The sequence below is a fragment of the Talpa europaea genome (genome assembly GCF_964194135.1).
Source record: "Talpa europaea genome assembly, chromosome: 2".
Taxonomy (NCBI): domain Eukaryota; kingdom Metazoa; phylum Chordata; class Mammalia; order Eulipotyphla; family Talpidae; genus Talpa; species Talpa europaea.
In genome coordinates this window covers 57,854,557-57,879,897 of record NC_140068.1, presented here as the reverse complement: position 1 = coordinate 57,879,897, position 25,341 = coordinate 57,854,557, and the positions used below count along the sequence as shown (strand labels likewise).

The following is a 25,341-nucleotide window of genomic DNA, read 5'->3' as shown; positions in this document are numbered from 1 at the left end:
CCATGAGAGCTATCCAATCAGGGTGGACCCTGCCCCAGGTGTGAAAAGTCCCGGCATCCTGTCAACAAAGTACAAAAACAGCTGGTTGCTCTGGGAGGGGGTCCCTCTCTCAACCTGGTGAGACTGCTGTGTCAGTACTCCAGGCAGAGTTGGGCCCTAGCTTAAGCTAGCAATAAAGCCTTTTTGCTTTTGCATCTCTGGCTCCGTGTGGTCTTTGGGAACCCCGGACAGAGTTGAGGTGCCAACTCCTAACAATAGATTAGAAAGACCAGAGCACTCAAAGACTTGTCCTTCCCATACATCAATCATGTAATGTTTTAGCAACAGAAGTTACATGAAGGTTTGAGAACATCCTCCTGAAAGGTGATAGTCAGGAGAGAGCAAGAGATAGAGCAGATGAGCCTCAGCTGTTTAAACAGCACAGTCTGCCAAGAGCGAGCCCGCAGAGCAGGCCCTGGGGCCACAGGAGGTGGCAAGTCTTTCCAGACCCTTGGTTCAAAATAGGGCAACATTGTCCACTGGAACATGCACTAAGGTTGACAAGAACATCACCGGGAGGCCCTTGAATGCAGTACAGCAAGAGGTGATTGCTTAGGAGTGGAGACCTCAGAGGGGCTGGCTAAAGCAGGGAGAATGTGATGGCAAACAAGGGTTTCTTGTCTGTAGCGAACGGAGTTCTGGTAATGATATGGGGGTGAGATGCCAGCTGCTAAACTAGCCATGTAATTATCTCAAATAACCCCCCTCCCTGGTTTATGTTTGAGTACTTATTAATATTTTCTATGTTCCCACTTCTGATGCTTTGGGTGGTATAAAAAAAAAATCACCTCCACCCAATGTTTGCTACCTCTAGACCTGATTTAAGAGCCTCATCTTTGGTTTCCAACGCATGTGACATGCAGATAACCAATTCACACCTTTCCTAAAACAGAGAATAGCCCACCACAGCCATGCTAGAGCCCCCTCTCCGGGGTCTTCCACACCCACCTGTGCTGCTGTAAAAGGCCAACCTAGTGGTGGTGTGGAACTCTTGAATGAGGAACTGGGAGAGGGAGATCCGCCCGTCTGCCTTTAAGGAGTCGTTGCCTTTTTTCCAGTACAGCATGAGGTCGTCCTCGGTATAGGCATCTGAAAAGATGGGCCGCAGTGTTGTTAGGAGAGTGGATGCTCATGGGTCTGTGTGTGTGCGCTGGTTGAAGAATAACAGCCGCCACACCAAATGTGACAGCAAGCAAATGTGGATTTATTGAAGCAAGAGGAAGGAACTCGTGACAGCAGGGGGCCCTAGGGAGGACACCCGTTTACTCCAGCCTGTCTATGACTATATCCTGTCAGACTTCCTGTTGCCCAATGTGCCAGACTATTGATTAGGCACTAGGTGGCCAAGAAGTTTCGTGGTGGTTGTTTTTCTGTCCCCCAATTATCCTGTAACTGGATCATACTCTAGGTGGGGGCTAGCTCAGCAACATTTCAGTAAAACACTTCTATTTTCCTGGGAGCTGTTTTATTCCTTCTGTTCTATATTGTTTAAAATCACTGTCCCATGTCTCAGCCTTTCCCAGTCCCCAAGTTCTCCTGGTGTCAGTTCCTCTCAGCATCAGTCATCCCGGGTGGGAAGGCAGGCCTCTGGTGGGGGATCTGTGGGAGTTTGCCTGCTCTTCCACACAAGCCATGAGATTGCAATATGATCATCTGAATAAACAAACTGCAGTCTAAACAAAGCAAGGCAAAATCCAAAAAGATGAAGTCAGTTCTCCCCAGTCTTCCAGAAGTCTTCAGAGCAAACCTCTCAAACCTAACTGCTCATAATTCTGGTGGAAGGGTTCAACCCACAATTTAATTTGCCATTTTTAGGTTCAACTGTAGGAAGCACTATTTTTAAATATCAGAAATAAATACCCACCATTGCAAATGGATGGAAGGGTGAGTAATCTAGCCCTTTTCTTCCTTCTTTCAAGTATAATTATGCATTCACTAATGTTTACCTTTAAACAGCCTCAGGCAAGAAGGGCTGCATACTAGCAATGAAGGGTCCTTACAAAGACAGAGCAGAACAGAACCTTTCTCTGCAGTCCTCCAGTTGTTCCTCTGGAGCAAAATCCAAAATCCAAGTGATTCCCCTTGAGAATCAATCCTCTAGGCTACCATCACCCCGCCCACTTTAGGGGCTCACACTTATTACCCCAATCTGGACAAAACCTACCTGTAAGTCCCGGACTGAACTGAGGTAAAACACAACGGAGCTGCAGGTCTAGGCTGATCATGTGTAAACATTTCTTTCCAGTGCTCTCTGATGCTGTTTTATTTCTGTTTTCTAACCTTTGACCTGTGTGAGATCAGTTGCATGTGTCCCCGGGGTTTGGCTGTAAAACCCAGGTATCCAGTGACCTACCAACCTACTGTTGCTGTGAAGATGCTCTTTAGAGGTGACACCTACAACTGTAACAGGGTGGTCCCCAGGAAAGGGGGAGGTTCCCTGCCCCACCCAAGGGAGGGTGGAGCTGAGCAGGAAGAGGAGAAGCTGAAGAAGAGACGGAGGAAGGAGCAGGATGGAGCCAGAAGGAGACCTGGAGGAGGCTCATGGAGCCTAGAGACACGTAAAGAAACTGTGCTTGTCTTTTGGTCGTGGACTGGGTGACACAGATGTGGGTGAGACCCGTGGGGAGGTGACAATGGCAGCTTTTATCTTGATGTTGATTTTGCTCTTTTCCTTCCGGGCTTGTCCGGTTGTTTGTGACCCTTTTCTGTGGGTCCCCACTGGAAGATGCTTTAGACTTGGGGCAGGCTTTGGGGTCTTGTTCTGGGCCAATCCCATATGGATGGACTTTTACCCACGAGGGGACGGGTAACTTTGGGTGCTTCATTTAGAAACTAGACTCTTTGCCTTACCTGTATTGTTTCCTAGTTTTATTAAAGTTCCTTCCCATTAAAGTCTCATGTGTTTTGTGTTGATGCGGCGGATGGCAGAACCCATTTAGAATAGGCAGGTTTGCGGGGTTTGGGCTGCCCCTCTCCCTGTCCTATAACACAACCAGTGCACTTTATTCAGTATAATCTGGGTGGACCTGATCCAATTAACTGAAGGGCTTTAAGAGCAGATCTGAGTTTCCCTGAGGAAGAAGAAATCCTGCCTGTAGACAGCAGGGTCAGTGCCCCAGCATGTTTCCCCCGAGCCTGCTCTGCAGATGTCAGACTAGCCATGCCAGCCAACCCTCAGCCCACTGTGAGCCATTCCCTTGTACTAAGTCTCCTACTGTGGCTGGCTGCGCCTGAGTGTCTCAACCACCACTCATGCTCACAATGGCGGTTTCCCTGTGCAATTGTTGCCAAATTTATTTTTTCCAAGAAAGCCTTTCCTCAGTGGAAATCTTACTCAGAAAAGCAATAAAATAGATCAAAACTGTGGTTGGCTTGAAAGGAGACCTGCCTTTGCTGACCCCTCTTTTACTGCCACCCAACACATACACAAAAGAGCTGTTGCCTAAGGGAACTGTGAAACGTGCATATTCCACAGACCAAAGTTTCAAACTATTGCCACGGGCCATTGAAAGAATCAATTATGGGAATAGAAGGTCTTCGTCCCAAATTGGTTCCTAATTTTAAAAAGTACGCTGGATTTTAGCTTTGATCTAAAAGATTACTTTTAAAGCACAGCCATGAAGAAGGAACATACGCCAATTCTGCTGCTGAATTCCACAGAATGACTTATGAGCTGTGACCTGATGTCTGTACAAGTCTACTCACAGCTTTCAATCTCCAGCGAGCACGTTTGTGTGTCCAGGGGAAATCGGCTGAAGTCCATGTTGCACATGGCAGTCACTGTAACCCTAGAAAGAAAAAGACAAAATCCAGGTTTTCAGGGGCTGCGGAACAGAAGTGTAAGAAAGACCTCCATTTCCTTCCAGTTAACTGCCTCCTCCCTATAATTCATAGTCAGTGGGCTGGGAATTAGGTAAATCATGGACTTACTCTTCAGTGTTTATGTCTGACCTCAGGATCAGTGTGAAGCAAAGAGAATGTGTTCACTAACTCCTATCACATTCAAGCATTTTAAAGGTCTCAACGATTTAAGAATGTGAAATAAAAACTCAAATGATGTGGTTTAACAGAAATCATTGGCACATATATTCTTTTATTTTAGATAAATACAAGTTGTTCTGTTCTTTTGTGATTTTACTGATAGTCAATATTTGTGCACAATGTTACATAAATAATATTAGCATCTTTTTTTTTTTACAATGTTAGTATTTGTATATTGTTAGTACTACTAGTGGGCATAGGTGTTTTTAGTGGATAATTCCATGCAATAATGGAAAAACACACTGGAAGATCTTATTGTACCAATGAGCAAGCACTTGCTGACATCTAATGGTTTTGTTTCAGGCTACTGCATCAGAGAATAAACAAATACAGATCATTAGTCATAGATGAAAGATCTTCCAACCAGTGGAAAATTCATTGCAGGGCACGATTAATGGTCATGGACTAGTACTGAACATACTTTTTCCCTTTCATTCACATAAATTGGTTCTGGAAATTCTCTGGATAATTCATGGCCCAAAAGGGAAACAAACATTTTTAATGTAAATGAAAATTTTAAGGAAAGGAACTTTTTTAAAACTAAGTTATCCAAATATTTGCCTTATTCCCTCCCCCCACATTCTATTTCAGTGAGGAATGCTTGTGTTCTCAGAGGATTGCTAGCAAATGGGTAGTTTCACCTCCCCTAGAAATCCTGACAAAGAGGGTGTGTTGGGTGGTGGGTTCAGAGTGGCAAATGACTTGAACACCTAATGGGTGGGCTTCCCTTTCCATGGGTGCATCACCAGCAAGAAAGAAAACATGAACCAAGGTTGGGAACTCTTGGAGCTAACTCTGGGGACATGACATGTCAAATGCAGGAAGTATTTGCTGCAAAAAAGGACTGAATAGCTCCTCTCTTTGTATCAGGTACAAGAACAGATGTTTTTTGAATCACCAACTCATGAGACTGGTTCTTTGCACTCAACTTGATGCTTTTCCACTTGTAACTCACACGTTGAACTAGCAGTCTGTGGTGTAGTCTAACCCAGCTTAGGACAGTGACTTAATATCATTCATCTTTATGCCCCAGACCTTAAGGTAGGACCTGGCAGAGTTTTTATTTGCACGTCTCTGGAGTCACCCTCACACCCTGAGAAGTCTTAATAGAAATCTGTTGAGTGAATCAATGAGTAAATGAGGTTAAATAATGATATATTTGAATGTATTTTAGGAGTTAACGTGTTGCTGACAGTATTGACAATACCCAACCACTCCATGTTTCCCCCCAAATAAACCTAAAATTGGTAGTCTTCAGTAATGTAAGCCTTTTTATTTCATTTAAATCAAACAAACTTATGATAATATTTGAAATGAAAAATTCAACATCTGTTTTTCACTACTGGGTGGTTCACTGACTTGATCCTGAACATACAGGGGGGTTTTCATTCTCTTGCTTTCTCTGTTCTGCCCCCTGTGTGTACATCCCATGGTATGCTGGAGTAGATGTTATTGGCTCATGAGAGCTGATTGCTAGATTGTCAGGAAGTTTGCAAACATAGTCATTATTAAAAATTAAATTAATAAACTTAAAATTGAATATGTTACATTAAACATAAGAAACATAAGAAATTCTCAAAATGCATCACCTCCTAAGTATTTAACTACTTTTTACTATTGTCTGCACTGAAGTTGGTAATACCATTGTGTTCACATGGAAATGCATGGCAGGACACCATTATGTAGAATTTTCAGCTCTGCTTTGGTGACATCAGTTTGGTAACTTCATCAGTCAGAACAGGAAAATTTACACTATAGAAATAGGAAAATGCTGCAAATCAGGGCTTGCTTTGTTGTTCTATTGAATGTCTAGATTTAAGAAAGTGATTGTCTAGACTTAAGAAAGCAGATGAACCATAAAATTGCATCATGTCTATCACCATTACATGTGAATAATACTAAACATTGAGGAAATATTCTTCTGACATTTGACAGCTATTACCCAATTCAGCAAAGAAGTTAATATAACTTTGATGAATAAGTGAAGTACCTACATAATTTTTCTTTATTTCACTTTTGTCTTATTAACATAAATAAAAAACTCAACCAACATTTATCAGATCTGCCCTCACTTGTCAGGTAAAGGAGCAAATGCTTATAAACATTTATGTATAATCTGATTTTTTAAAAAAATATATATATTTTTTAAAGATTGATTTATTTATTTATTTATTTATTTATTTATTTATTTATTTATTTATTTATTTATTTATTTATTTATTTATTTATACAAGCACTGGATATAGTCAGAAGAGCGGGAGGGTGAGAGAATTCACCAGAGCCAGAGCAGGGAGCAGAACAGGCAGAAGAACCGAAGTACACTGCTGAGGGGAGCAGCCGGCGGCAGGAGAGGTCTGCACGCCATGTGGGACCCTCACCCGGTGGCCTGGGATCGAACCAGAGCTGCGGAGGCTGCGGGCAGCTTCGCAGCCCAGCACTCAACCGCTGTGCCACCAGGGGAGGCCCTATAATCTGATTTTTGTAGCACTATTATGGGCAATAGAATTACAAAAAACGATAGCAGGATTTTATAAATAGAAAATCATCTTCTTTGGTACTGGCTGCAAAAGCAAGATGACAAAGGGAAGTCATTATTTGAAAAGCATAGTAGGACACACACACTATTAAAAGCCAGAAAGCAAAATTGTAGTGGAACCAATGATTTTCTTGTTTTAGTCAAATGATTTGCCTCTCTCCCCATGTTCCAGGTGTAAAGGATGCTGCAGGGAAAAGGCTCAGAAGGAGGGCGGAGAAGGGCCCTACCTGAGGCTGTAGAGCACTGTCCCATCGGGCTGGACCCGTAGCATGACATTGTCTGTGGTGGTGTCATGGATGAAGGAGCGCTTGGAGTGCACGAAAAACATGTCGGGGACCCAGATCTTCTTCACCAGCCGCCCGTCAAACGTCATGCTGAGGTTGTTGGTGCTGGGGAAAGACAACCTCTCGTCCTTCCAGTAGTGCCGCAGATAGAGGGTCATGGTGAAGTCCTGCAGGCAGAAGGGCAAGAGGGGAATCAGCAGGACATTCTGCACCCCTGTGGTGCCCTCATCTGTCTGGAAAGGAAAGTGAGCTGTGTGAGGTCTTACCTTGCAGTTCCTGGGGTTTACCTCAGTAGGAGGAAGAGAACTTTGCAGAGGAGGAACTTAGCCAGGGTCCTCTATAGGGGGTGTCCCTGCACCCCACCCAGTCCCCTAGCATTGGCCTCTACACTCAGAAGGCAGCTGCTGCCAGCACTGTGACCTCTGCCTAAAGGCCCTGGGCCCACAGGCGGCAAGCAGGCAGTGTCAGTGCATCAATACCTCTGGAAGCAACCCCCAACAGAGTGGAGCTGAGTCAGGGAGGGGGTGCTACATAAGCACCCCAACACCCTGGGCTCTCAGTTGAGATAGCCCTGAAGTTGGTAGTTGTTTTGTGCTTCCTTAACTTCCCTGTGTCACCACCCCACTCTCTTCTGTTTCCTGGGATCATCTCCCAAGTAAAATACTTGAGCTAGATGCTTGTCTTAGTTTGGGAACCCAAACTAAGATAAGGTCCTAGAAAGTCCTCTAAGGCAAGCAGTTGTAGAATTGTTCATTTTTTGTCTAAGCCCACGAAAAAAAATTTTAAGACACACTTTTTCTTCTTCTGCATTTGCACAACCAGACACAGAATCCACACTAGCAGATGTGTCTGGTTACTTGGCAGCGGAAACCTCAGATTCACTGTTTATGTTTGAGAGTCTCTGCCCAAAGAATGCATCCCTGTGGCAAGAGCCTGGGCACTAGATGGGGGAAGATCAAGGCAATCAGCTGGCTCGGTTTCATACCAGTTGGGTAGTTTTGGGCAAGTATTTTAACCTTTCTGAGTCATCTGTAAAATGGGGGTGGATGTCCACACTGCCTGGAGAGTAGTGAGACCCAGTGAATTCAGGCATGCCAGCTCTTGGCCCACATAGGTCCTGTGTGGATGCCTCTGGCCATGATCTCAGTCAGAGAAACACTTACCATGTCAACCTCTGAGATGCTGTCCAAGCTCTCTACCTGCACATCCACACCAACAGGAATAGCCGGGCCTGAGGACAGAGCATGGCAAGAGCATTTATTGCTTTTAGTTTTACTTTTACTATTGGAATAGATCAGTATAAAAGTTCCTCTGGAGCCTTCTTATCTTGTCAGATTTGAAGGTTTGGTGGTCCCACATGCCAAGCTGAAATAAAATAAAAGATAAAATGATGCAATCATGGGCTGGATCCCTGGAATATTCCAGTAAAGGTCAAAATAAAATTTTTTTAGTCTGAATCATCCAGGTGATCCTGGATGATTAATAGATAACATTCCTCCTTGGCTACACATTCTGATCTAAAGGTACAGTGAAGACATAAGTGAAAGCTGGGTCTGACCTGAGGAGCTAATCCTTATATGAGGCTACCCACTTTATGCTTCATATTTACCTCCTGATTTTGTGCCTTATTTCATCATGGAAGCCAATCTCTGGCACAAAAAAGAAACTGCTTGGTAAACATGCATCCAGAATCAAAGTCATACTCAGATCATTGAACAAACCTACACATCTGCATCTTCACCGCATGATGGAACAGCTTCTGGAGGGGACATGATGGACCAGGGTAGCCTTGGAAATATTAGATTTTTTTTTTGCATTTCTAGGCTATTCAAATTTAATATTCATAAAGAGTAAGAAAGCACTATAAAGGGAGTAGATTCCTGCTCATTTCCCTCCCTGAGTTCTGGCAGAGTGTAATCATGGAATATACTTGGATCATCAAGGAGTGAAGGGTGGGTTTGGGTATAACACTAGAGTATGGACTAGATAGAGACCCCTTCCAGAACCTGCTTGTTCTTTAGGCAAAGGTAGCTGGAAGAAATAAAAGACATGAGAATGAGTTCTAAAGTAAATATTTTTCCAGGAAAAAGAAACCCATAGAGGAAAAAAAAAATCCTATCTGACACTTAGGGTTGAGATGTGGCAGCTGCACCCTAAGCTTGCAAGGGCTTTGGTATCCTTCTGCAGTAAATCATTATTTTCTCAAGCTATTTTTATTTAATTAAACCCAGCAGACCACACTCTGACCTCAGATATGTACCCAGAGCTCTCTTTGCTAGCTCCCAGAAAGTAAATTTAGTTCAAGGTTATTTCAGACCATTTTCTGCAGGCAGCTGCAAAGGGAGGAGATTACTGTCCCTTTTCCTCCCCTCGCCTGGTCTTCCCCTTGCCCTTCCACAGACAGCTGCTGGGCTCCTGATCCTAAGCCATCCTTGTCAGGAGTGGTGGTTCGAGGACAACTCAGCTGGGCTAACCTGCCCCCGCCGAAACTATGCTCAGCAGAGCCCAGGAGAGACTGGGCAGGGCAGGTGCAGATTTGAACATTTGGTGGTCCCACATGCCAAGCTGAAATAAAATAAAAGATAAAATGACGCAATCATGGGCTGGATCCCTGGAATATTCCATGGCCTGAGACATCCACACAGGACACAGGGCAGACGCTGTGCTTTATGCCTTGTGCTTTATGAGGCAGGCCTGGTCAGGGAAGAGTGAAGTTCTTGGCTTGGTTTCTGCCAATGGACAGTTAGACCCCAAGAAAGAAGATGATGCCCAGAGGGCACAGCTCCTACCTCCAAAGCCAGGCCTCATGCTGAAGTCATGGTCATCTATCCTCAGAAGCTGCTCTGACTTTGTCAGTGGAGATTTGGTGATGTCAGGACTTCGTTTCAGAATTGGGCTGCCAAGGGAGAAAAATACAGATTGATCATGTATTACAAACAAGTCAGATTAAAAACAAAGAAACAAAAAGCCGTGTGCATTCAGACTCAATCCTGATAGGTTTGCTGGAATGTGTTATTTCCCTTTTTGAGTTATTGCATGTCCCTTTTTCCTTTTTCTGGGTTACTTGAGAAATGAACTGTCCCAGAAGGTCCAAGATAGTAGTTTAGGAGTGGTGAAGAGTTTTAAAAATACCAATGCCCAAGTCCCACATCCAAGATTCATATTTCAGCAGCCAAAGAATGAGGCCTAGAAATTGGTATTTTTAAAAAAGCTTCCCAGATAATTTTCATGTGTAACCAAGGCTGAGAAGTGCTGGTCCCACAAAGTGCCTTTGCCATTTGGGGAGGACTTGAATGGCAGGGCAGATGGGAAACCCATGAAAGCCTTTTGATGAGCATTTTCCTAGGTGAAGATGTTGGGATGAGCTAAGTCTGGAGAGAAGGCTGCTACCTGGGCGACAGGCCATCACAGTTAGTGGTCAGCAGGGCGGAATGAGGCCAGAGGCCACCAGGGGCAGCATCTTCTTCCTCTCCAGCACCTCACCCTGTGCTGACCCCCCAGGGACTCTCAAACATATCAGTTGACTGAAGGAAGAAATCAACCCCTTAGATGGGGACCTGAAAAAGGAGGTGGAGGGATCCAAATAGGACGCTGGAATGGAAATTGAGCCTGGCCCAGATTTACTTTGACTTTGGGTCAGCCTGAAACAGAACTAGTCCCACATAGCAGAAAGCTGGATTTCTTTTCAAATTAATAAACATTTCTAACTTCTCATCATTTTCACCAGGGATAAAGAAAACTGAAGTTCAGTTTAGACCTGTGGCTGATAAAGAACTAAGAGTGAAGCCCACTCTACTGCCTCTATTTCCTATCAGTAAAGAGAGAGTGCCGGATTAGCTTTTCTCCAAATGTCCTTTTTTATTGATGTGTGTCGGGCACACAGTGTGCAGGCATGCACTGACATTACCATGGGAGCTGCCTGGTGAGGCCAGTGGGGAAGAAACAGCCTGGTTCTATCTGAGCCCTCACTGGGCCCCCTGACTGATCCAGCCAGGGCAGCAGGGACTCCACCGGCAACCTGCAGGCTGCTGACATGCAGGCAGGTCCATCCCTGCACCCTCCGTATTTGCTAAAGGGGACAACCTAATGGTCTTCTAGCCAAACAGCTTGAAGAAAGATGCTTTGTTTTCTTTAAAAAGATTTTACAAGGGATCCACACATCTTGCAGAAATAATTAGAACAGAATCATTCTCACTAATTAGAGGTCCCATTGGTTATTTGAGAATTCACAATTTGTTCAACCTAGGATGCAGACATCAAATAATTGCCCTTTTTAAAATGTGCATACATTCTTTTTCAAAATCTGTCTTTCACCTAGGACAATTCATAAGAGATTTAAGAATGTGCATTGGTAGCACATTTTAAAAGAAAGCATAATTCCTATTTCCTAATAGGGGGAAACAAGAGAACAAAGGGAAAAGGAGAAAAAAAATCCACATAAAACACAGTATGATTCCAGAACAATACTACAAACTTACTTTGCACGCCCTCATCCCCTAAATCCTTTGTTCCTAAAAGTGCACTCACCTGCCTTTCTTTGACATCTCGTGTACTTCTCTTCCTGGCCAATGCACTCTGCTTCCAGTGGCCAAAACCCATCCCCACCACAAAAGGAAGATGCCAACTTTCATATTCTGGACAGCCAGTATGGGTTTCCAGACAGTTCTCTCAAGAAATAGCAAAAAGGAAAAGGGTGTTCTTTTTCTCTCTTATGACATTATTGGTGTGTTCATTATTAGAAGGATGTTTACTCATGCAAGGGGAAAAAAAAATCAATCCACAGTATGTAATCTGAAGAGCAGGAGAAAGCAATTTCCACTAAACCTATAAATCCTCCTACGTCAGATGTCAGGGATTTTCTGAACTGCGGTTAAAGTCCTGTGTCCCTGTCACACAATTATTTTGGCCAGTCTAAATTAGTTCATCGTTAGAAATAGTGAACCTGTTAGCGGAGGTCTATATTTTCTGGCCCGATAAATAGAAGGAAGTGAAAACAGATCAAAGAAATTTCCAAAGTGAGAAAGGCAGAGGGGCTGAAATGCTTATGTGCCAATGTTAATGAACTCCTCCCTGGATCTATTTTAAGCTTTCAGCCATTATTATTTGCTTCAGCTGAGGGCTGGATTTGGCCATCTCCTGCCCCCACTCCTTCCTGTGGCTGAATCCCTGGAATCTCAGGACACTACCTGGCAGGAATGTCCAGATGGCTGAAGTTGGAAAAGCAAGGGGACAAGAGGCTTCTTGTGTCTTTCTTTCGCACAAAAAGAACTCCATTTATCAGTTGTACTATTTGTATTATGAACTATATCGGAATTTTCACATTCTCAAAATACCAGTAATAAATTAGCAGTAACTATGAAGTCTGTGTTATGTATAAGCAGTTTCAGGGGGGTGTTTTATTTTGGTTTGGTGCAGTTCAAAGACTCTTTTATCAGCAAAGGCTAGAGTGTGTGTCTTCAACAAAGAAGAGCACTCTCAGGACCTTACAGGAGTATGCCGCAGGGTACTTCAAGCTTTGGACTCCTTAAAGCTCAGCTGACTGGGCTTGAATAACTTCCAGAGCATATTGGCGGACTGAGTCAGGATTTCCAGGACTCTCTATAGCCAAAAAAGCAGTCATTTGCATAAAACTGCTAACCCAAATTTCATCGGAAAAAGAATTAATTACAACGGCTATACAAATTGATGGGGGAATTTTTTCAAGGTTATTTGGACTCCTGTTGATTTGTTGTGATGTTCTATACCCTAGATATTAAGGAAGGTGTTATCCTATCTGCAATTCAAATACCTTTGTAAATTCTGCTATTGTAAGCTAAAATGAAGTATTATTAAAAATAGATCTTTATTTTATTTTTTAAAGATTTATTTATTTATGCATACAAGAGCTGGGGTACAGGCTAGTGGTGTGGGGGGGGTGAGAGGATTCACCAGAGACAGAGTGGGGAACAGAACAGGCAGATTCACTGAAGTACAGTGCGGAGGGGAGCAGCGGGCAAGTCAGGAGAGGTCTACTGTGCCATGTGGGTAGCTCCCTGGACGGCCAGGGGATCGAACTCATGGTACAGAGGCTGCAGACAGCTTCACAGGTTGCATCTTAACCCCTTGCGCCACCAGGGATGCCCCTAAAAATAGATATCTTTAAATATTAAAAGTAGATCTACCATATGATCCAGCAACTGCACTCCTGAGTTATCCATTTGAAAAATACAAAAGCACTAATGCGAGGGCATATATACATCTGAGGAAGTGTGAACTTGCAGCCCTAAATCACAGTGTTGTAAACCAGTACCTCAATAAAAAAATATATTATTTTATTTATTTTTTTAAGATTTATTTATTTATGCATACAAGAGCTGGAGTGTAGGCCAGAGGTGAGGGGTGGGGAGGAGGTGAGAGTATTCACCAGAGACAGAATGGGGAGCAGAACAAGCAGACCTACTGAAATATACCGCTGAGGGGAGCAGCAGGTGAGAGAAGAGAGGTCTGCTGTGCCATGTCGGTTAGCGGTTAGCGCCCTCGCCCAGGAAGGCTGCAGTGGCTGTTGATAGCTTGATAGCGCTGAGACTTTAACCCCTGAGCCACCAGGGAGGCCCCCCTTTTAAATAAAGTTTAGAATCAGTTGTTGATATCAGCAAAGTAATTTACTGGGATTTTGATTGGGACTGCATTGAAACTATATATCAAGTTGGGAAGAAGAACTGTATTGTAACAACTTTGAGTCCTCTTAGTCATGAATATGGAATCCCTCTCCATTTGTTATATCTTCTTGATTTCTTTCACTAGACCAATAAGTGAATTAAATAATACTGGGACTTCATGTTTGAAACTATTTCTAGAATGACAAGAACCTGAATCATACCATGGACATTTCTTGTTTTTAATATTTTCTTCACATGAATGATTAAAAAGGCAAATTAACATTTTTTGAGCAGCTACATCCAAGATAACTTGACTGAATACACTTCTCCAACTGCACTGCAACCACCTTAGTCCAGGTCTCAGCATCTCTTACCCAGACCAGGACAATAGCTTTCTGATCAGTCCCCAAGTCTATCTTTGCCTCTGTGCCAGTTATCAATTTATTGATCTCATCCTCAAGCTCACCTTTCTTTCCCCTACTTTGTGACATTTGAATTGATCTCTGCAACCCACATTTCTCCTTTGCCCTGTCATGATGCCAGGATCTGCCAGAAGAGGGTGCTAGATAGTCTACCAGGCTAAAGGAAGGAAAAGAAATTTTCTCCTGTTTTGTTTTTGAAGGTGGAGCAAGGAGCATCGTGTGCAACTGATCCCTGTAGTGTTTCTCAAAATGGGTAAAGTTCTCTTGGTTCCAATGAGCAACCCAAGCAAGCTTCTTCTTCCCTGAATGGCGGGCAGCCTGGCCCTGCAGCTGCCACACCTCCTTATTATAGTTTGAAACTCAGAACTTGCAGGACCACTTCCTAGTTTTCAGATTTCTTCTTGTTTACCTTCCCCCTCAGTCTGAGGGTCACTTGCTACAGTTGCTGCTTCTGTACACTCAGTCTTCTACCCTTCCATCTTGTGTCTGGTTAACAACTCCAGTTTACTGTTTGAATTACTGGTGTGGTTTTTGCCTCTTGACTGGATGCTGACTGAGACACTCCTCAACCAGTATGATGTTGTAGGGTAAGTGAAAAATTATCAGGCTTTTTCACCCTCCTGCCATTAGCATTAATGATGGATCCCTGTGGTTCTACATGTATGCCTGATGGCGGACACTTGGAGTAGGGTGCGGGCATGGATAGGTGGGCACACCTAGGCTGAAACTGGGCTTATAAGGGCGGTGTCCTGGGAACGCCAACAGAGAACGAAAAAGAACGAGAGAGAAAGAGAAGAAGAAGAGAGCAGAACCAATAGAGCAGCAAAGGAGAAGCAGATACCATGAGAGAACGCCAGAGAGCCCAGAAAAGAGTGAAGACTCGCCAGCCTCCTGGCCTCCTGCCCCCCCCCCCGCCTCACCCCCACCTTGTAAAAAGCTCAATAATAGCCTGAAAAAGCTACCGAGTGCTGCAGGACTCTCCTTTACACATCTGCCTGGTTCATTGAGAATCTGCTCTGTGCCTTCCTGCCACTTTAGATGTATTTTTAAAATTTGGATCCCACTGATTGTTGGTGGAAATAAAAATCGGAATAGAATACATTTAGGCCTGTAAGATAAATGGACCCTCCACCCCACTGATACCCTGCTGCAGTTTCCCACTGGACTTTAAGTAAAAGCTCAACTCCGTATTCTGTCCTAGAGACCCTGCCTAGGCCCCCAAGTTTATCTGGTTTCCTTGCTGCATCTCACTCCTCTCTGGACAGTGCATTAAAGATGATAGTTTCCTCCTGCGAGGGTCATTTTTATGTGTCATCTTGGCAAGGCCTGGGACATGGTTACTTAATCAAATACTAATATAGTCTTGCTGGGAAGATATTTAGTATAAGTAGTTCACATTATTAAGTAATGAAATTAGGCCCAAGACCCAGTAAGTCACTTAGGTTAGGCCAACTGGAACTAAGTCAGTTAAACTGGAAATTCCATGTAAGCAAACAGGAAATTAAGTTTCTATGTTTGGCTATCCCAGAAAAGGCGGGCCTGTCAACCAGTCAGCACTTGCTTGCTTAGCACAAGTTACCTGACCCAGTTCCAAGACTTTGTGCCACAGAAGGACATTAATTCTACTTTAACTAATCATCAAATACCCAGTGTAACTTTCTTGTTCCTACCCATTTTGGTCTGTTAAATATCTCACCATGTGTAGCTTTTTGGAGTCCTGTTCTATGTGCTAGGTCAGATGCCACCCATTCATGAATCATTAAATAAAAGCCAGTTAGATTAAAAATTTGTGTCTGTGAAATTTTCTTTTCACATATCTACATCAGGTAGTTTAAGTAAAGGAGATAATCTTTTTTTTCTTTTTTATTTTTTAAAGATTTATTTATTTATACATACAAGAACTGGTACAGGGCAGAGGTGTGGGGGTTGAAAGGATTCACCAGAGACAGAGTGGGGAACAGAACAGGCAGACTGACTGAAATATACTGCTGAGGGGAGCTGCAGGTGAGACAGGAGAGGTTTGCTGTGCCATTTGGGTAGCTCCCTGGCCGGCCAGGGATCGAACTCATGCTGCAAAGGCTATGGATAGATTCATAGTGCTGTGATTAATCCCTTGTGCCACCAGGGAGACCCTATTTAGTCTTTTTTAGTCAAGCTTAGAAAATTTTCAGAGAAGTAAATGCGAATATAATAATGGAAGAAATGATATATCCCCACAGATTTTCACAGTTCTTCCACAGAAGAAGCAAGGCTTGTGATATAGAAGTCTTTGGATATGCATGCACTTGGCCTTTACTTGGCTGGTTGTAGAATGTTTGTTAACATAACTTTGAACCATTGCCAAATCCTAACTCATAACATAACTTTGAACCATGGCTCTTGGGATAAATAAAATGCAAGCCCATTTTGGAACTATTTGGAAGCACGGTGGAATTCATAATGGCCATTAACCATGTATTTTCTCCACCAGGACATATTAAAATTATGACTACAATCATCTGATTGGAATGGTAAGAAGAAATACTTCTGTTGTAAACCTTTGAATTGCATTGCTGTTCCTGAGGGTGAGTCACGCAGCCCTGTCTCCCTCTGCTGGAATTACAGCAAAAGTGCTGAAGGCAGCATTTTATTCCTTTCCACGTTTGTTTTTAAATGAAACACAGGCTTCTGGGTTTAGGTATGATAACGTCACAAAAGATACCCTAGTTCTTTGTTAATGAAGTTCGATAATCTTTTCAGAGTTCAGGGGGAGTCACTGTGGTAGATAATGTGGGGAAGAGAGGAAATACTAGCTTAAAGCCAGTGACCACATGGGGCCCTTCATGGGGTCTGCTGGAATGGAAGTGGAGGTGGGGATGTGTGTCCCCTCAGCAGCATTAAGTGGTATGAGAGCTGAACACAACGCAGGATGAGGGCAACCTAACTGCTGCTGAATAATTGCAGGGCCCACTTGAGGGGTCCTTTGGCATTTACCAGCATTTTCACTCTCCGTGATCCCATTTGGCCCCAAGAACAAGTGCTGAAAAGGTTATACCTCCACTTCATCTACAAGGAAGCTGAGGCCCTGGATCATTTATTTGCTCCAGGGACATAAGGTTAATAAATAGGACAATTTGTGCTTTTGATCCCCAAGCCTGTACTTCTTCACTGGCTCTGTGTTCCTCCCCTTTACTGAAATGGCTGATGATAAAATGGTTTTGTCACGACATCTTCTTAGCATGTTACCCAAGGCATTTTGATGACAACACAGATCTTTTTGTTAATTAGTTCCAGATCAGTTCCTCCTTACTAATTGGAGGAACTGATTGATGTGAATAAAATAGAGGGTGTCTGGCAATGGTAAGAATGAATTCTTTGAATGAGAAGCCACATTTGGAATTGTTCAACTCTTCAAGAAGGGGAAGAGTGTAATTTAATTTTACCATAATATAAACAGGCTTGAACTGAACTCGTGAGTAAATGTATAAGAGACAAGGACATCGCAGTTGTGCAATTGAGTGTGTGACTAACTTTTTTCAGCTTGTGACTGTCTTTACTCAGATTAACTTTGGTAGCATGTAATTTCAAAACATCAGTTAACATAAATTCTACTCTTTTTGAATCTGCTCAAAAATAAAAACAAATAACAAACCTTAGTGGGTATTCATTTGTCTCCATTTTTTCCAGGTAAGTTGGTTCTTTACTTTAAAAAGAGAGACAAGGGCCTCCCCGGTGGCGCAGCGGTTGAGCGCTGGGTTGCGAAGCTGCCTGCAGCCTCTGTTGCGCTGGTTCGATCCCCGGCCACTGGGGAGGGTCCCACATGGCGCGCAGACCTCTCCTGCCGCCCGCTGCCCCCCTCAGCAGTGTCCTTCGATCCTTCTGCCTGTTCTGCTCCCTGCTCTGGCTCTGGTGAATTCTCTCACCCTCCCACGCTTCTGACTGTACCAGTGCTTGTATAAAAAATAAATAAATCTTTAAAAAAAAAAGAGAGAGCCAACACTGGGGGATTCACCAGGGGCAGAGTAGGGAGCAGAACAGGTAGATTTACTGAAATACACTAAGGTGAGCAGTGGGTGAGACAGGAGAGGTCTGCTGCACCAGGAGGCCTGAAACTGGAGATCTTTAAAAGTTAGTGAAACTAATGATTTTTGTAACTTCTAATAATTATAGAACATTCTGCCCTCTGAAGGTTAGCATTAAGTCTTTCCCCAAGACTTCTGTAATCACCCTGAATTTTTCTTCATTCCTACCACCCAACCAGGAGAACATCTAGGCAGTGAGATGAACATAAATCAGGTTCGTGGAATTGTTGCCTTGATTGTTGGTGGTTGAAGTTTGCCTTATACAACTTATAGAATCATGGCTATTCCTGCTGGAAGAGGTGTTGAGGTGCCCAGGTTAATCTACTTTGTTTGCTAACAGAAAATAGGTCCAGGTGGGTTATTTGGTTTGGATTGCCTTTTCCAACTGACTATAAAATGATCACAGGTTCTTTGTTTGCATTTTAGTACAACTGGTAATGTAACAGGGAACCTCCCCCTTTCCTGGGACCACCTTCCAAATGGGTTCTGCCATCCGCCGCATCAACATGAGACTTTAATGGGAAGGAACTTTAATAAAACTAGGAAACAATACAGGTAAGGCAAAGAGTCTAGTTTCTAAATGAAGCACCCAAAGTTACCCGTCCCCTCGTGGGTAAAAGTCCATCCATATGGGATTGGCCCAGAACAAGACCCCAAAGCCTGCCCCAAGTCTAAAGCATCTTCCAGTGGGGACCCACAGAAAAGGGTCACAAACAACCGGACAAGCCCGGAAGGAAAAGAGCAAAATCAACATCAAGATAAAAGCTGCCATTGTCACCTCCCCACGGGTCTCACCCACATCTGTGTCACCCAGTCCACGACCAAAAGACAAGCACAGTTTCTTTACGTGTCTCTAGGCTCCATGCGCCTCCTCCAGGTCTCCTTCTGGCTCCATCCTGCTCCTTCCTTCCTCAGTCTCCTCTTCAGCTTCTCCTCTTCCTGCTCAGCTCCACCCTCCCTTGGGTGGGGCAGGGAACCTCCCCCTTTCCTGGGACCACCCTGTTACAGTAATTTTCTACCTGTTTTAGTCAATGCTGGGAATAGACTAAATCTATATCGTCTAATCCCTGGTGATGTGGGTTTTGAGGCTATTTCCTGTAGAAAATGTTAAAGATAGAAGCACAGGTGGTTCTCACATTTGGTTTATGAATTGAATAGTCAATAGTTTCAGAAGTTGCTGAATAAGGTTTCACCTAGCTTTAGAATTTCCACAACTCACGCTCTGAAACCTCAGTGGTAGGGATATGTAATTTTTAGACATCGATGAATATTTTAGTTAAAAATTGTGCTCTAACTTCAGGTCAATGTACAGGTATTAACTAGCGGTCCATAGTAATCAATTTTCTATGAAAAGCAAAGGGAACGCTAAGCTATCCTTCTCTGCCTATCCCCACCCATTCTTGCAAGGTGCCTCTCCATCTCAGGACCAAAGCCTTTTAGACAGAAGGAGAGGGAGACCAAGGTGCCGGAACAGTCTGTAACAAACAAAGCCAAACTGTCCAGGTAGTGAGGACAAAGATATTTGCGTTAATGACCAAATGGCCCTGGCCCTAGAATGCTCCCTTCTCTGCATTCAGTGCCAGAGGGCGTTTCGCACCTCAGCAGGACATCAAGCTGTGTCCTGCCATGAAAGTCCCTGTGTGGGAGCTCACTGGATGTGACCTGTTCCATCAGGTTGATGATTCTATTGTCTCTTAAATACAAAGCTAGTACTAAAAATAAAGTAACCAGCAGACTCACTCTAAACCTCCAGAAAGACCAAAATGGAAAATCACTGAGGTTTTGGGCAAGCTTTCAACTTCTTGCTGTCACATCTAGTACATAACATGCCAAAGAATTTGAATATAGCAACTCTCCAGCAAAGTAATAGAGGCTGTGGGTGAAGACTGTAAATTGAGCTGTCAAGAGGAGATCTAATGATGGGTTCTTAGAAAAGCAGATGGCACAGTAGTAAGAGCTCAGACTCAAGCCAGATCTATCCAGGTTCAAATCCCACTTATGCTTTCACCTGCCCAGACCTGTAAAATGGGAATGACAGCAATCTTACTTATTTCATAGGTAGGTAGGTGAGTTGATAAACAAAAGTGTATGACATATGTAAAGTGTTTTACTAGTCTCCCAAGAGAAAATGGAGTGAATTTGTCTGGGACAACACCACCACCTGGCACTTACATGCAAGGGTCAGAGGTGCTTGTTATACGTTCTCTCCTTCACCACTCACAACCCTGTGAAGTAGGATTTAGTGCTTCCAATTCACACATAAGGAAACTAAGAGTCCACAAATTTCCCTTACTATAAATTGGAGCAATTAATAGACGATCAGGAGTGACGCATGGCTAAATTGTAAGCATGCGTTTTCAAAACAAATCTGTTTTCTTTATTTGATTTCTAGTGGAAGAAAACAACCTTTGAAAACTGCACCAATTGGTAATGTTTTGCTTCCACCTATCAACTTTTTTACAGATTCCTTGTTCACCCCTGCATCCATGCAAAGCAAGTTTCAGGTAGTCATTTTGCCACCTCTGAGCTTCAAAGAGTATCTGTCTTTGATGATAAAAAGTTTCCGTCCCCACACATTCTCTTCTTTCCTGTCCTCTGAGCTCCCACCTCCAGAAGAGATCCTGAAGCAGAACTACCAGAGAATTCCTTCAGTCTCGGGGAATACAGTTTTCAAATCATGCATACCATGTTGAGACAATACTCTCCCAGAGAAAGTTATTTCAGACTTTAGTACCAGCCTTTGAAAGAGAGTTATGTTATCAAATAGAAAAAGTCTGGAGCACAGTAAAATCAGAAACTTTGGGGCTGAGACTCAGACACCGAAATTTTTTTCAAAAACTCCTCAGGTGACTAACTTGTAGCCAGGACCAGGAACCACAGATTAAGAAGAATAATTACAATCTGAAGGCAAATACCTCAATATACAAATGCATAAAACACTAGAGGTAGTAAAAAATTCTGCTCTGGGAAAGGAGAAGATGTCAGGAAAAGTCACAAAGGGGAGATGACATGTAACTGTCACCTCAAATGTAATTGATGAGCAGGGGTCTGTAGGGATACTTGAATACTTGAATATGGTCTGTGGGGCAGTGGCAGTGATATTTGGGGCCGGGGTGGTTGGAGCATGCCTGTTAAGAATGTATTATCCTGGGAGCCAACCTAAACCTCCTGAATCAGAATCTGCATTTTAACAGGACCCTCTAGTTATCCTTAGTCACAGTAAAGTTTAAGATATCTGGGGCTAAATGGATGAGGTGGGAAGGGCTTTTACCTCCATAAACCTGACCAGTTTAGATTAACCAATGGTTATTACAAGTGAGGTTTATTTTTCAATTTCTCTTTTATAATAAATCCCAAACTTAATATTCTCAGTGACTGATCCAAATGTCATTTCATAATCCAAAGGTTTAAGGGTGAGGGTTGAGTGTTTTCTCCAATCTGCTAATGGGAAATGCTTTTATACTACAAGTGTGCACACACGCTAGTGGGGAATAGAAACCGCTGCCCTTCTCCACCCAACACGAGTTTCAGCTCTCTACGCTAATAGCCCCATGCGCCTGCCCTCAGACACATGTTGGGCACACAGCCTTCCTTGCGTCACATTTCCTAGTGATTTTGAGGAGGTTCAGAAGGCGTCAGCCATGTTAGTCCCCTTGGTCATGGCCCTTTGTTCTTTCTCAATGAAAGAGAAGACGTCTCCCATGGTGGTGCTGAATTCTGCTTGTGCATTCATTACATGAATAGTGCCGTTTAAAAGAGATAGAGAGGGCCTCCCCTGGTGGCGCAGCTGTTGAGCGCTGGGCTGCGAAGCTGCCCGCAGCCTTTGCAGTGCCGGGTTCAATCCCCGGCCACTGGCGAGGGGCCCACATGGCATGACAGACCTCTCCTGCCGCACCTGCCGCTCCCCTCAGCAGTGTATTTCGTCAGTCTGCCTGTTCTGTTCCCCACTCTGGCTCTGGTAAATTCTCTCACCCTCCCATGCTTCTGACTATACCCAGTGCTTGTATAAATAAATAAACAAACAAACAAATAAATAATTTTTAAAAAATAAAAGAGATAGTGAGGAGGCCTCCCTGGTGGCACAAGAGGTTAAGCACCGCACTATGAAGCAAGCCGCAGCCTCTGCAGCACAAGTTCGATCCCCCGCCGGCCAGGGAGCAACACACATGGCGCACCGGTCTCACCCACTGCTCCCCCCAGCAGAGTATTTCAGTCAGTCTGCCTGTTCTGTTCCCCACTCTCTCTCTGGTGAATCCCCTCACCCCCCCCCCATCCCTGGCCTGTACCCCAGCTCTTGTATGCATAAATAAATAAATATTTAAAAAAAATAAAAGAGATAGGAAGGTTTTGATTTTTACTTTATTATAATTAGTCTTTTTCCTGGTCCCTTATTTAGGCTTTCTAAATTCCTGCTATGAGTGACAGTCTGGTATTTTTCTTTTTCTTTCTGGCTTATTTCGCTGAGCATGATCCCTTCCAGCTTCATCATGTTGGTACAAATTGTATGAGTTTATCTTTTTTGTTTGCTGAGTAATATTCCATGGTGTATATGTGCCACATCTTCTTGATCCAGTCATCTAGGATCAAAACAATAAGGGGGGATTGTACGGGAACTACACCCAAGATGAAAATGCATACATTGTGCAAAAATGAAAAATGATGTAAAATATGTATAAAATTTAGAAAATAATAAGAAGAAAGAAAAAAAGAAAAAGATTAGTGTATAAACTGCTAAACTCTAAATAATATGTGGAAATTTTAAAAAAAGAGATTGGGAGGGAGGGAGGAGCACAGGGGACTGTGGTGATGGTGCATGGGTGAATTGGTAAAAGAAATTCTGTGGGGACTACCCTTGGGGGGGTAAAAAAAGCAAACATTGTTTTAAAATGAACAATGAGGGCCTCCCCGGTGGCACAGCGGTTGAGCGCTGGGTTTCGAAGCTGCCCACAGCCTCTGCAGCACCAGTTCCATCCCCGGCTGCTCCCCGGCCACCCCACAGCCACCCTACCGGAGGAGGGTCCCACATGGCGCGCAGACCTCTCCTGCCGCCCGCTGCTCCCCTCAGCAGTGTACTTCCGTCCTTCTGCCTGCTCTGCTCCCCGCTCTGGCTCTGGTGAATTCTCTCACCCTCCTGCGCTTCTGACTGTACCCAGTGCGTGCATAAATAAATAAATAAATAAATCTTAAAAAAAAAAAAGTACAATGATGTAAAATATATATAAATAAAAAATAAAAGAGATAGGATTCAGGACACACGATCCCAAAATATGAAAGATTGGCTTATTAAATATTTCATGCTGAAGGAATCTGCAAAAAAGGCTGGTAGAGGAAGGACTTTCTGACCTTTCCCTAAGCAGGTCATAAAACTGTCATGTGCAAGGTGCCCTCCCTAGACCAGGAAGGATGGAGCATGTTTATCTCTGAAGATAAAGAAACACAGGGAGAAACCAGCACAAACAGGACCTGCTAAGCGTCCCCCAGTTTACTACACTTACCTCCCAGCATTTTTATATCATATCTTTCCACTCTTCATCAAGCCAAGCATAAAGCACTGAGGTTTAATAGTGTCTTCATTTCTTTATGAAGTCTCCTATGTCACGTAAAACTTAGATTTAATAAGAGCATATGCTTTTTGACTATCAATCTGCCTTTGTCAGTTGCCTTTTCAGACCCAGGAAGGGCCCTAAGAAGACAGAGGAAAACATTTTCCTCTCCTGCAACAGCGTGGGTAATGAAAACCCATAAATCTTCTGCCCTGGCCTCCCCGTATAGCTGCACACCCCACAGACCAGCCTCCAGCCTCGGGGAACTAGTGACTTGTCCTAGTTCAGTTCCACGTTTCCGCCTGGATATAGAGATAATTCCATGCTGACGTGTTTCAGCACAACCCAGACCAGTTTGGGTTGTCTTTCCTCTCTTTCCAACTCCTTCTCTGCTCACTTTAAAGAATAAATCACCTTTTCCTTGAAAATACTATGAGACATGAATGATTTCTTGTAAAATCTACCTACTCTGCCATGCATAAAGTCATGGATGGCAGCACAGATGAAAGGGATGACAGGAAGTCCTTCCTTCCTCCTAGGGTTTAGTCAAGAACTGAACCGGGAGCCACACTTCCCACCATAATCAGGTGCTGTGCACAAAGAACACTCAGCGCTTGGCCTTTTATACCATGTGTTTGCTTTAATGTTTCTTCTCTTATTTTCTATGAAGGCTGTGGCAGTGGCCTCACTGTATCATGATGGTGTACATCCTGTGTGGGACGAGGATGGCACAAGTCCTCAAGATAGTTGCTTCCCAAGCTCTGTCCATGCTGGTGGTCAGGTTATAACATTATTCCTGCATCACACCCCCAAATTTCAACATTATAGTTTGGGAAACCAACCGTTGAAACCACAACCTTCCTCCAGGTTAGGTATGCCGTATTATTTTTAACTACCCCCCTCCAAAAAAAAAAAAAAACCAGAAAAAACAAGTCTGTAATAGCCTTTCCATAATAAATATTAATTTTCTGATAATGTTCCCTTCTACCTATTTAAATTACCTGTGGTGACTGAGGGCTCCAAGAGGAGTCATCAACCTGGGTAACATCTCCCACTTGTGTTGGGAGCCTGCTGCCCTGAAGGGAGCTGAAGTTTTTGGAGAACACCTGTTTACTCTGCATACTGAGTTCCAGGATGTTAGAAGTTTTGCAAACAGAACTTCTTCCCAGAATTGACTCCTGTATACTGAGGACTTGCTGTCTTGTGCGCATGTTCCCTACTAACTAGGAAAACTTGTTTTCAGCAGTAATTTATTAATCTGTATAAGCAAAAACACAATTCCATGCTATTTTCTTTTTCCTTTGGTCATAATCTTTACTAAAAGCTTGGGTTGGGAGAGTGAAAGGCAGAGCTGCTCTTGATGGCACTCTCCCCAGCCTCTCCCCATTGCAACTTCATTTAGACTCCGAGTCTTTGTTAATGGCAGAGAAATTCATTAGCTGTCCTGTCCACAGCACACCTGAACTCAGCCTCCATCTTGTCACTCTGTTGTCTATCTTCACCCTTCTCGATTTTTGAGATTATTTGCCCCTAGCCCCACCCTTCTCCTCTTGCCAGCCCCTCCTCCTGGTTTCTATGACACAACTGTCTTCTGTTTCTTATTTCTCTGACCAGCACTTCTTTTTCCACTTATATATACATCCCAACCTCTTGTCTGCAGACCTTCCTTCTCACTTTCATCCCCTTTGATTGCTTCATTGAGCACATCCAGAAGGGTAAACCCAAACCTTAAACATCTCTCTCCAGACTCAGGCCAGTGTTTATAACTTTTGTTAGA

General features: G+C 43.5%; 1 protein-coding gene across 1 annotated transcript in view; it reads right to left on the bottom strand.

Moving 5' to 3' along the window:
* Positions 1-11,531, bottom strand: part of LOC311187263 (gamma-aminobutyric acid receptor subunit rho-1-like) — a gene marked incomplete at both ends in the record, with an annotated part of 12,160 nt that extends 629 nt beyond the window's left edge. Inside the window, 6 exons of the mRNA XM_084258573.1 lie at positions 988-1,128; positions 3,745-3,827; positions 6,844-7,067; positions 8,064-8,131; positions 9,690-9,796; positions 11,428-11,531. Coding sequence (XP_084114699.1) covers positions 988-1,128; positions 3,745-3,827; positions 6,844-7,067; positions 8,064-8,131; positions 9,690-9,796; positions 11,428-11,531 — 727 coding nt within the window. The remainder of the gene's footprint in view (positions 1-987; positions 1,129-3,744; positions 3,828-6,843; positions 7,068-8,063; positions 8,132-9,689; positions 9,797-11,427) is intronic.
* Between the last annotated feature and the right edge of the window lie 13,810 nt (positions 11,532-25,341).